Here is a 13,391-nt window from a genome sequence, read left to right as displayed (position 1 = left end):
GCTCAAAGGCTTTTATTCTGTAAAAGTCTGTTGCTCACAGGCTTTTATTTTGTAAAAGTCTGCTGCTCACAGGCTTTTATTCTGTAAAAGTCTGTTGCTCACAGGCTTTTATTTTGTAAAAGTCTGTTGCTCACACGCTTTTATTTTGTAAAAGTCTGTTGCTCACAGGCTTTTATTTAGTAAAAGTCTGTTGCTCACAGGCTTTTATTCTGTAAAAGTCTGTTACTCACAGGCTTTTATTTTGTAAAAGTCTGTTGCTCACAGGCTTTTATTTAGTAAAAGTCTGCTGCTCACAGGCTTTTATTTAGTAAAAGTCTGCTGCTCACAGGCTTTTATTTAGTAAAAGTCTGTTGCTCACAGGCTTTTATTCTGTAAAAGTCTGTTGCTCACAGGCTTTTATTTAGTAAAAGTCTGCTGCTCACAGGCTTTTATTTAGTAAAAGTCTGCTGCTCACAGGCTTTTATTTAGTAAAAGTCTGTTGCTCACAGGCTTTTATTCTGTAAAAGTCTGTCGCTCACAGGCTTTTATTTAGTAAAAGTCTGTTGCTCACAGGCTTTTATTTTGTAAAAGTCTGTTGCTCACAGGCTTTTATTTTGTAAAAGTCTGTTGCTGACAGGCTTTTATTTTGTAAAAGTCTGCTGCTGTCTGCTGTGGAACAGGAAAAGAAAGTAATCGGCGGATCCACCAAACATGGAGAAGGGTACGGAACTTTTACTCGGCCATTTTCATGTTAAAGTTCTTCCAGACGGCGGAGTCGACAGAACCAAAGTCATCTGTAAACACTGCCAAGTTGAATTGTCTTCTCAGCGTAGTAGTTCCAGTCTAAAATATCACTTAAAGGCAAAACACACAACTGATAGCAGCAAGTCATTCAAGGAAACAGACAGTGGAGCGAGGCTTCTACATAAAAACTACAGAAAGATGCTGATGTTAAAAGTGTGTTTGCACAACAAATGTTATGGCACTTTCATTCATATGGCAGCACATTTAAAATAAAGCTAAATTCTAAAAGCTATACACTACTTTTGGATTCTGCGTACAAATGTGATTAATCGTGATTAATCAGGGAAATCATGAGATTAATTAGATTAAACATGTTAATCTTTGCCCAGCCCTAGTAAAAATCCCTTCTTTCTGTTCCTGGCAGCAGACATCAGGGTGTCTGACGTCTGATTTTGAATCAGTTGACTCCGCCTCCTCTGCTATGCCCCGCCCACTCACACCCACCCAACATAAGAAGCATCGACACCGGCCGAGGAGGCGAAACTACAGACGTGGTTCATGCGTGAGAAAAGGCGACGGGTTCCACTTCTGCTGCTGAATAAAACACGTTTGAGGTGGGAACGTCTCCAGATTTAAGAACTTAACTTGTTTTAGTCAGTTAATGTTGACCGGGCTGACTCACAGATCACCGAGTCATCAAACCGGGACGAGAACCGGCCAACGCATCACGGAAAACCAGCTGATCAGACGTTATTAATTAGGTGATAACATCATTAGAGCTCAGCCAAACTGAGGTGGGGTTCTGACGGGTTTGTGGAGGACCGCACCCTTCATCAAGCGCCCACTTTCTCCTCCTGGAGCCCCCGTTTCCTCCCGGCCGGGTGGAGTCAGAGGGGAGGTGGGGGTTTCTGCAGGAAATGAGCTCAGAGCTTCTGTCAGCTGCAGAGGAAGCGCCCGTCCTGTGCTCAGATCTCAGCGTTCCTGCAGGAAGCTGCCGGTGAAGCGCTCCACGCTCCGGCTTCCTTCCTCCGCAGCAGCTCTCAAACAGTCGGCAGCGGATCGGGAGGAAGCCGAGACGCCTGGCAGGAGAATTCACCCGGAGCTCCAAATATGTCCGTCATCGCTCTCTGAGATGAAGCTAAAATAAGTTCCTGAAGGCTTCGGTCCAACTTCACCCCACAGGGACCTGCAGAGCTCAGAGAAAACCTGGAGCACGATCCTCCTCCTCATCTTCTGTAATCTATCAGATCTGCTGACCAGGCTTTTTATAATTAATATAATTAACCCACAGATTATTTGATTTGTCACCAAAATAGACAAAAATTATGATTGAAGTCTCTTATGGTTTCCAGGAGTCCAACTAAAGGTCCGAAACATTCGGTTTAAAAAGATAAAACTTTGAATTTTGGTCTTATTTGTGACTAATAAAGTAACAGAGCTAAACAGCAAAAATAATCAGCTGATTGTTGCTGCTCCAACCAAAAGTTAACCTGAAGAAGGTTTAAAAAGACGAGTTTTTATGACCTCAGGGACCTGATCACATGACCTCAGGGATCTGATCACATGACCTCAGGGCCCGATCACATGACCTCAGGACCCGATCACATGACCTCAGGACCCGATCACATGACCTCAGGACCCGATCACATGACCTCAGGGCCTGATCACATGACCTCAGGCCCCGATCACATGACCTCAGGACCTGCTGGGACGTATGGATGAAACATTCTCTGGGTCCCTGCAGAGCTCTAAAGGTCCAAACCAGGATCTTAAGGTGGACTCTGAGGTTGACGGTGGGACATGTGAGGACTCAGAGGACTCAGTCAGAAGCCCAGCAGCAGAGTTCTGAACAACCTGCAGACGTTCCAGAGTTTCACAAAGAATGCCAACAATCCAGAGCTGCTGGAATAAAAGCAGGAAGAACAGCTTCCAGCTCAGAGCGGGACACGATGGGACTGAGCTGGGAAATATTTCTGAAGAGGTACAAACAAGAGAAGCAGAGATTTGACACGAGCATCCAAAGTGAAAGCTGAGAGGAAAGTTCGCCCAAAGTTCCCGATAGAAGATTGATCAGAAGAAGCAGAAGGAGCCAGAGTCTCCATGAGCTGAGGCACAGATCTGTGGGGCTCAGACTCTGTTTCCTCTGCATTAAACTGGAGAAAGCTGTCAGATATCCAACTTTTAACAGAGTCTGAGCAGCTGAGAAAGATCTTAAAGAGAAATACAGCTGAGTGTCATCTGCATAGTGGGAGGATATGTCCTTAAAGAGGGAGCAGATATAACAGGAACAATAAAGGCCCCAGAACTGAACCCTGTGGGACGCCGTAGGAAAGAGAAGAAGCTGCAGCCAAAGAAAATGATGGCTCAGATAGATATGAGTGGATTCATCCACATCCAACACGAGACAAACATTGTCCCAGTGGTTATAAATAAGGTTTTTATTCCCGTTTTTATTCCAGAACCACATAAAAGGTTCTGATGGATCGTGTTTGTTCAGACGGATTCAGAGATCCGCCTCACGGCCGCTTCGTTTCACCTTTTATGTGCAGATCTGCAGCATCTTTAGCAGAACTTTTTTCTTTAAAACAACAAAGAAACGATTCAACACAAGTTCAGTTTTTCGTTGGAGCCATAAAACTGTGACTGAGTGACTTTCCCTTTCAGAATCAAACCCAATGATTCCCACAGAACTCTGGTTTTTACACAGAAATGATGAGTTTATTGATCCGTGACAGAGCCAGGACCCACAGACCGGCAGTCGGCCTTCGTGTCAGCGTCAACACGCCCCAAAATATTCCCTTCAGGTAACCACGGTAACAGCTGGGGAATTTTAACCTGCTTTTGTTTTCTCAGTTGTGGAAGGGAAGTGCGTGCACGGGAATGAGCGCGAGTCCCACCCATCCCACACATCCAGCTGGAAACCAGACTGAGCTCAAGAGCCAACAAACACCAGTAAAATCCCAGCATAACGAACCAGTAGAACCAGTAGAACCAGTATCCCTCCACTCGCCGACCAGTACAACATCAGGGAAACATCAGGAACAAATGCAGCACCAGTGCAGAGACAGGAAGCTACGGTGGATGTGAAAAGTCTACACACCCCTGTTAAATGCCAGGTCTTTGTGACGTTAAAAATGAGACTGAAATAAATCGTTCCTAACCTTTAATGTGACCTTTAACCTCCACAAGTCAACTGGAAACAAACAAATCTGTTCGGGGGGAAATATGAAATGTGAAAAACCTACAATAAGCTGGTTAATAAGTGTGAACACCCTTAAACTGAGGCTCTGTTGGAGCATCTTTTGGCCAATTAACCATAAATAAAGTCCAGCTGTCCTGGTTGGATCCTCCTGACGTTACTCGGTTACCTGCTACAGCAGAAGGCATCACTGCTGAGAGGTATCAGTCAGGAGAAAGGTACAAAAACATCTGGAACACAGTCAACTTATAACCCTCTGGGGTTATAATTGGCTGTTTTTGATTTTACCTTTACATTTCACCTTAAAAACTGTTTAAAAACTAAAAACTTTGCCTCGTTTGGTGCCATTTCTTTCAGCTCAACATCTTATTTTTTCATTTTGACAAACTGTATTGAAACATTGGACCTAAAACCCACACAAAAAAACTGTAAATCTGAGTAGGAAAAAGTTAGATTTTATACTGTGAAAACAACAAAAAAAAAAACCAGCCTGTTTTTACCGTTTCTTCATGCTCCAAATGCAACGAAAAACGGAAACAGCCTGGCGTAATTATTGAACGTCAGTCGGGCTTTTTGGCACAATTTGGTTGATAGTTTCTGCACCTTCAACGGGAGCTGAAGCGGAGACTCAGCTCAGGTGATATGGACGCGCCGGCGTGTCTCTGGACTCCAGAGGGTTGAAAAGTGGGGAAATATGGGCCAAGAATCTCCCCGTTCCTCCGTATGTCTGCACTGTGGGACGGGGTGACCAGATGGAGGCGCTTTCTGACCAAGATAAAACCATCCGGCTACAGTTTCCAAATAAAATACACATCAAGTCTCCTGGAAGCATTTGGGAGAAGGTGAGACCAGGTGAGCTTTTTAGCCACGATTCCAAAAGGTACGTTTGGCCCCAGGGGCGGAGCAGTGATTTTAAATGTTCCAGGGGAGCCACATCAAGCCCAGAGACACGACGCTGAAGTTGGCATCCGATTCGCGAATTAAATGGATGGGCATAAAGGGCCATTTCACTGCATTTTTGCATTTTGATCGCCCTAAACTAGATCCTGTATGGAAACTATAACTGTTAGACTGCTCAAATCTGGATGGAATTATTCTAAAGAGGCTATAGATTCATTAAAACCTTGTTTGGGATTTGTGAAACTTTTTTCTGATTTGTGAAAATGCAGAACAGGGCCATTTTACTGCTTTTTTTGCATTTTGATCACCTTAAACTAGATCCTGTATGGAAACTACATTAGTTAGACTGCTCAAATCTGGATGGAATTATTCTAAAGAGGGTACAGAGTCTTTAAAACACATTGTATGTTGGTGCACTATGAGGGTGGGCAAACCGTTAATATAATACATCCATGGGGCAAACGGGTTTACCTTTGGAAAATGTGGGGGGGTGAAATCATCTTGCTGTAAAAGTGGGGGTGTCGAAACCCCCCCATCCCCCACGGGTGCGACGCCCATGTTTGGCCCAACAACAACGCCTCGTCAAACCCACGGCGAGGCACGGTGTTGGCAGCATGGTGCTCTGGGGTTGTTTTTCTCCAGCTGGAACTGGGGTTTGAGTCACGCTGGAGGGAATTATGAGCTCTTCCAAACAGCAGTTTCAACCTTTCAACACGACAATGAGCTCGAGCATCCGCCCAAACCGACAAAAGATAGAACGGCTTCAGAAGAGGAAAGCTGAAAGTTTCGGACCGGACCTGAATCCTGGAGAAAACCTGCGGGGTGACCTAAAGAGGGCTGTGGACCAGAGACGCCACATCTGGAGAGCTTCTACAAGAAGGAAAATGTATTTACAGTCCAGATGTGCTGTGATAAAACCAAAAGGTGCTCGAACAAAGTCTCAGTTTCAGGGAGCTCACACTTCTCTCTGGGTGCAAAGTAAAGTTTAGAACCCTGGCCTTTTAACAGGGGTGTGCAGACTTTTCCTATCCATCAGAGCAGGAAAACACCACACAGAACCAGTAAGAGAAAACCCCCCGGACCCAGTAAAACCAGCCAGACGCAGCGCTGACCTGCAAAGCTTCAGCGAGGCTCCGCCTCCGTCCGTCCACCAGGATGAAGGGGCGGGTTTCCTCCAGGAAGGGCCGCCGCCGTCTGTCCACACCTGAGGACACAGACCAGTGAGCAGCTCATTCTTACTGGGAGAACTGGGAGAAGGATGAACTTTTATTTAGCCGCATGGTTTCTGTTTTTTAGGACTGGACTTTATCGATTAGGGCAGCAGCGACTGATCATTTAGGTAATTGATTACTCCGTCAATCAATCGAGTAATCCCATCAGGAATACTTTGGCAATAGCAACTATTTACAAGAGAAAAATGTACATTTTGAACTAGCTTTTAGCCACAAATTTATCCTGCTGTTAACACAATAAACATAAAGCTCCAGTTAAAAGGTTAAAGAAAGAATAATCTCCCCGCTGCACCTTTCCCAGCCTCCGGCCCCACTATAAACCACATTACAGAGCTCATGCACCCATTCTGTGCCTCATGGAAGTAAAAGCCAGAGCTGGAGCGATATTACCGAAGCTGTGAGACTTAATAGATCGGTTCTGAATACTCTGTGGCCCTCAGGGGATAAAGGATAAAGAATTTAATCAGCTTTTTTAGAGGGTTTGAGAATCATTAAGGTGTAAAAACAGGTAACTAATCCACATTTTACAGGCTGACCACCTTTTCCTGCTCTTTTCACAATCAACACTGCAGCATCTGACTAAATATTAAGTATGTTGTGAATTTTGTTGCTAAAAATAACAAAGAAATAAACTTTTACGTGAACATTTTCTGCCTAATAACAATGATCAAACAGTCCTGCTGCATCTGAGACATTTTAAACATCATTTTTAATCATCTGCTGAAAGGTTTATATGAAGTTTATTAAAAAAAAATAAGTTGAATAATTGCAAATACAAATCCTGATTTATATATTTGAGTATATTTTTATTTTCTATCATCCATTTGAATGAAAAGAGCTCCTGGTTGTTGTAAATTAATTCTTAATTAAGTTAAAAATCTGAACTAGGAGGGAAAAAAGCGTCTTGAACTAATTTCAGAGTGAAACTTTGAGGCGTTCAGCTCATCGTTAGCAGCACTTTAACGGCTCCGGTGACTGTTACCTGTCTCCGTCGCTCTGTCGGCACCGTCCGCCTGTCCGTCCCGGGTCAGATCCCCTCCGTCCCGGGTCAGAACCCCTCCGTCCCGGGTCAGAACCCCTCCGTTCAGGGACCTGCAGACGGTGAAGGCAGCCCGGCCGCTGAGCAGCAGCAGCACCGGCAGCAGCACCGGCAGCCCGGCGGCGCCGCTCATCCTCACTGCGTCACCGGCAACCGGCAACAGGTTGCTGCTGTCTGTGTGTGAGGCAATTCCCGCTCCGGTTACCTCACTGTGTCGGAGCACCGGGGCAGGCTACACCGGAACTCCATGGCGCCCGTTTCCCCCGGTAAGACCCGCGGACATAAACCAGCGTGTCGGGACGGTTGACCGTTAATCGTTGCTATTAACGTAGCGGGCAACCCGCCCGGTACGCTGTCTACGTAGCTCCGCGGAAAACTGCTCCTTCCACCAAAAGCTGCCGTTAGCACCGGGGGAACCGGGCCGGTTTCTGCCCGCTGGGACACCGGAGAGTTCGGTCGGTTAGTCCGTACTTAGGGCGCTGGAAGCGGCTCATAAGCGGAGGGCACCGGACCACCCGTGTTTATACCAGCAGCAAACAGAGAGACGTCATCCCGCTAAGTCAAACTGACCGGAGACCGGAAGTGCTCCGACCGAGCCTTCAAAATAAAATTCAAGGCTGAAGCTGACCGAGGGGGTCGCTCGACTGTAGTATGGAAATACATTGGTGCCTAAAATGACATCTCATTAAGAAATAACTTATCATAACACAATATATTACATAACAATGTAATATATTACATTGAAAAAAAAATCTTCATTCTGTAGATTTGTACATAGCGAATGTTTATTCACTTTTTATTTTTATTTGATTCTATTCTATTTGCTTGTTTTTACTTTAATTGTTTTCATATATTTTACTGTATGCTGCTGCAACAAAACAATTTCCCAAATTGGGATGAATAAAGTATTTATCTATCTATCTATCTATCTTTACGTTCTCCTTATTCACTGCACAGTATTTATATTTAAATAATGTGCATATGATTGAAATAAAAAAAGGTTTCAGATAATACTTTATCTTTATATTTATTTTGTATATTTTCCATTTATTCATTTAGCACGGGGAGGGCTTTTAATCAACGAGTTAATTTAACTAGGACTCTGAGATGATTTTTGTGTTATTATGAACCAATCTCAGACCGAAGTCAAAGCGAAACTGATTTTATTCACAGAATATTTTAAGTATGTAGTGATTTTCTAATCTGGGTTTGATCCAATATCAGCAGAGTAAAACCTACTTGCAGACAAATTAAGATGGCGTAGTAAAAAAAAAAAAAAAAACTTTTGGTGCGCTAACGTTACATTATCGGCATGTTTCTGATGAAGATGTAGGTCTCCCAGTACAACTGTTTAATGAGGTTAATATATCCAAAGTGTTTAAACGCAGTAATTAACGGTACACATGCAATACTACGAGTTACGCTGCGTCAACAAGTCAAGAAGAATGGCTCGTTAAATGAGGAACTACGTTCTACAGCTGCTGGTGACCTCAGACACTCTAATTATGCTCCCAGGAACAGGAAGAAGGAGTTTTTATACAATATGTCACCTTTACGATTCATTGAAAGTCACTGGAAAAATATTTCTCAGACGAAAACTCATCCTGATTCGTCACGGCTCATCTCCTGAGAAAACGTGGGTTCATTTTACTTTGAAAAAAGCAGCAGGATGCGAGATTCATACGTGAAGAACTTGACAAACGGTGTCTGAGCTGGTACGTCACACACAGGAGAAGACGAACCTTTAATCAGGATTTATAGCTAAAAAAAAAAAATCTGTGGTTCTGCCTCAAAATGTCCCAGAAGAAGAATAAAAGATGGAGATGTAGGGGATTTAACCCCCTCCTGTCCGCGCTGACCAGAGTTCATCTGGTTCTGGTTCTGCTGAATCCCTTTAAAATCCAACAGTGATTAATAATAATAATTATTTATTTATATAACACCTTTCATACACAAAATATAGCTCAAAGTGCTTTACAAATAAGATACAAAGTAAATAAGTAAATAAAATAAAATAACTACAAAAATAACAAAATAGAGTACAATAGAACATGTTACTCGGGGGGGGGGGGGGGGGGGGGGGGTGTAGAGTGAGGAGGAAATAGATGTAAATTACAGATAAAGTACTAAAAATAGAAAAATTAATTTACCAATAAAATAGAGAAACAATAAATGTAATTTATAAATAGTAATAATAATAACAATAATAGTAGAATTTATAAAACTAGTAGAAGGCGAGGGTGTATAGCTGTTTTAGCTGCTTTTTAAAGTTTGTAATATCTGTTAAGTGACTGGTAGAGAGTTCCAGAGACATTTTTCTGGGTTTCCACAGCCGTGCTGAGCCACAGATTAAGTCTTCTTGTAGAATCTGAATATCACACCTATAAACTCATCTGCTGGTGGAAGTTTGTTTGAAATGTTTGCTTCTTCAGGAAAGTTGTGGAGCCGTTTTATTCAGCATTTTTCTGCTGATCGGGTGCGTTTCTGAATGAAAATAGGGTTTCTGGAGTGAGTAAAGTCGGGGCAGGATTACAGATCACAGCAGCTTAAGGTGTGTGTGTGTGTGTGTGTGTGTGTGTGTGTGTGTGAGAGAGAGTGAATTCCTCACAGCTGATTTGCTGCTGCTGTGATGCGCACGGCGGGCTGACAGCACAATAATCAGCACTTTCAGGAGTATCAGCGGTCAGCGAGGTCGGGGGCAGTTCAAAGGCCTCGCTGCAGAATGAAGCGAGCGTGCACGTGCGGCTGCAGAGGATCAGCTGGTTACGTAACTCATCTGTACATACGCAGGCTAATCGGATCATGTGATCACACAGAGTTTGCGTTCCCTCGGCTCTGCCCAGGTAAGCCGGTGGCTCAATTGTTCCTTCATTAGCGGCTGGGTTTCACACTCTGAGCTGAGCTGAGGGTACAAACCGCTGAAGAGAAAAAACCGAACCAACACGTGTGCTGCCATCAACACAAAGTCTGTTTTCTCGGGTATTTAGGTGATCTTGAATCCATTTGAGATTTTCTGGTGTGCTTTTAGCCCTGAACTCCACCTTACAGGGATATAAAAATAGGTTGTTCTGAAGATCTGAGGACCAAACAGCTCACTGGCTTTCAGACAGATTTCTCGTGTCCAACATGTTGGTTTGAAGTGAAAGTGGCAGCCTGTCCTACTCTGTCAGGGGTATAATTTATCTAATATCTGCACAGCATAATGTCCCCACATCAGTTCTGCTTTAAATAGATAAATATATCTCATTATTTGGCATCTTTAGGAGATTATAAGTCTAATTTCAGCATCTTCTCTGAGCAGCTTCACTGTTCAGGAAACAGAAGCAGATGCAGAATCTGCAGCATCAGCATTCAGTAAAAGCTGATCCAGAGTCCTGCTCCATCAGCGTCCTTTAAAGACCCTTCTTAACGCTTTGGGAACGGAGGCTGTGTTCGAAACCACATACTATATACTCCATACTGCATACTATATACTGCATACTACATGCTCATCGATCAGACAGTATGCAGAGCGTTTACCCACAATGCATTTTGCTCCTGCCCGAGCCGAAATCAGCCGGCCTGAAGCTGATTTCCCTTAAGCTCTAAACTCTGTAAACTTTAGCAACATTTGAAACATTTTCAGGTGAGAAAGTAGTCGTTTAGATCCCCAACGTGTTGAAAACCTGACAAAATACCGGCTGTTTACAGTTTTGTTCCCACGAATTCGGCGCTACTAAAGCTAGCCGCAGTGAGCAACGCACTTCCGGTTATTTTCACAAAATAAAATACCCGTTGCCTTTTATCATAGGGAAAGCCATTACCATACAATTGGTGCTTTTGTTTTGAAAACAGGAAGTGAACCTACCCTCGTTGTAGCTAGCTTGAAACTGCCGTTTTGACAGGAAATGACGATCGGCGACGTCACGTTACGTTGCATCTTGGGTAGTTTGAGTATGAGTAGTAACCTCATGATGCATACCCAACATTTCAGAGAATCTAGTATGCATCCGGGAACTTAAAAAAAAGTTAAAGTTAGTAGGAGTAGTGGGAGTAGTAGGCGGTTTGGAACACAGCCTGATTGTTGCAGTTTTTCAGAGGAATCTGGCTCCATTGCTGCTGAATCCCAGGTCTCAGTTGGCTGAAAAGACGTCACCTGGATGGCAGCATCTGTCTCTCCAGAGCTCCAACATCCAGCTCTGCCTCAGGGGCACCTTCACACAGATGAAGCCCTCCCTGCCATGGACCCTGATGGCCCTTTTCCTGCTCTTTTCCTGATTTTTTTCCTGATCTCTTCCTGAGAAACATTTGCTGAACTTCTTGATGATTCTCTGATAGAGTTTGGCCCAAAGCGGTGAGCCCCGACCCATCCTTGTTGGAGAGGCTGAACCTTTGGTGGATGCTGCTGTTATACTCGATCCTGACACCCTCACCTGTCAGCAGGTAACCTGCTGGTTGGAGAAGCTTCCAGAACGGTTTTTCCTGCAGATTCTGTAAACCTTCTGTCTTTCTGGGACTCCAGAACAAAAACTCAACTCAAATCCAGAGAAAGCTGTTCGCAGAGTTACTGACAGCGAGTAAATCAGAGGTTTACCTCACTGACCAGGACAACTATTAGCTCATATTTTACAGTATTCTGCAGCATTCTATAGTATTTTACAGTATTTTATAGTATTCTACAGTATTCTAATAGTATTCTACAGTATTTTACATTATTTTATAGTATTTTTCAGTATTTTACAGTATTTTACATTATTTTATAGTATTCTACAGTATTTTACAGTATTTGATAGTATTTTATAGTATTCTACAGTATTTTACAGTATTTGATAGTATTTTATAGTATTCTACAGTATTTTATAGTATTTTACAGTATTTGATAGTATTCTACAGTATTTAGAATAGAATAGAATAGAATAGAATAGAAAAATACTTTATTTATCCCAATGGGGGAAATTCAAATTCGTCAAGTAGCTCAATTTTTTTTTTAAAATATTTACAATGATTGAATTAACAACATTAAAAATTCTACTACTAACTAAATAATAATAAATGACTAAATGGCAAAATAAACAAATAAATAAAAATCAATCAATCAATTTGAGAAGAACTCAGCAGTCACTGTTATAAAGCCTTCTGGCTGTGGGAACAAAGGACCTTCTGAACCTCTCAGTCCTGCAGCCTCTCACTGCAGCTGCTCCTCTGTCCTGTCAGGATGCTGTGGATGTTTATTATTCTCCAGAACAGAATCTAACTTCCTCCTCATCCGCTGCTCCACCACAGCACTGAGAGGGTCCAGCCTTCTGCCTACAACAGAACCAGCCTTTTTCACCAGTTTGTCCAGGCGCCTACAGTTTCTGTCTGTAGTGCAACTCCCCCAGCAGACAGCAGCATAGAACAGTGCACGCTCAATGACAGGGTGATACAACATGCACATCATATCACTGCAGACACTGAAGGACCTGAGCGTCTCAGGAAGAAGAGACGGCTCTGGCCCCTCCTGTACACTGATTCTATGTTGGCAGACCACTCCAGTTTATTATCCAGCACCCCCCCCAGGTATTTGCAGGTCTGAACAGTCTCTATCTCCCCTCCATCAATGCAGACTGACTGGTATGGGGTTTTAGATCTCCTGAAGTCCACCACCAGCTCTTTGGTTTTGGTGGTGTTCAGGAGCAAACAGTTCTTTTTGCTCCAGTCAGTAAAGGCCTCCACAAGGTCCCTGTACTCCTTCTCCTGTCCACCTGTTGATAGTATTCTACAGTATTTGACAGTATTCTATAGTATTCTATAGTATTTTACAGTATTTGATGGTATTCTATAGTATTCTATAGTATTTTACAGTATTCTATAGTATTCTACAGTATTTGACAGTATTCTATAGTATTTTACAGTATTTTACAGTATTCTATAGTATTCTACAGTATTTGACAGTATTCTATAGTATTTTCCAGTATTTTACAGTATTTGACAGTATTCTTTAGTATTCTATAGTATTTTACAGTATTTGATAGTATTCTATAGTATTTGGGTATGACACACACAAGATGTTTACGGGTAAATCTTGAACAATTCTGTGAGTTTGACAGATTGTTTTAGACATAAAAATGATAGAACTGAAAAGCTAAGATGGAAAATAACTGTAAATAGAAACTATAAATAACTCTATTTGTTTTAATTTAGACTGAACTTCTTGATGATTCTCTGATGGAGTTTGGCCCAAAGCGGTGAGCCCCGACCCATCCTTGATGGAGAACCTGAACCTTTGGTCAGATTTCTGAATTTATTTCCTTAAATTAGCCTTAAATTAATTATCTTT

The 13,391-nt window shown here is 42.7% G+C and overlaps 1 protein-coding gene across 5 annotated transcripts in view; it reads right to left on the bottom strand.

The window, feature by feature from the left end:
• Positions 1–7,653, bottom strand: part of adam15 (ADAM metallopeptidase domain 15) — a 49,533-nt gene extending 41,880 nt beyond the window's left edge. For all 5 annotated transcript variants that reach the window (XM_075466370.1, XM_075466371.1, XM_075466373.1 and 2 more), the window contains exons 1-2: positions 7,037–7,653; positions 5,935–6,026 (exon numbers count right to left, since the gene is read on the bottom strand). In XM_075466370.1, coding sequence (XP_075322485.1) covers positions 5,935–6,026; positions 7,037–7,226 — 282 coding nt within the window. In that variant the 5' untranslated portion in view covers positions 7,227–7,653. The remainder of the gene's footprint in view (positions 1–5,934; positions 6,027–7,036) is intronic.
• Positions 7,654–13,391: the final 5,738 nt, after the last annotated feature.

Source organism: Odontesthes bonariensis, chromosome 5 (genome assembly GCF_027942865.1).
Source record: "Odontesthes bonariensis isolate fOdoBon6 chromosome 5, fOdoBon6.hap1, whole genome shotgun sequence".
NCBI classification, from domain to species: Eukaryota; Metazoa; Chordata; class Actinopteri; order Atheriniformes; family Atherinopsidae; genus Odontesthes; species Odontesthes bonariensis.
The sequence above is the reverse complement of the archived record's forward strand: the minus strand, read 5'-3'. Positions and strand labels throughout refer to the sequence as shown.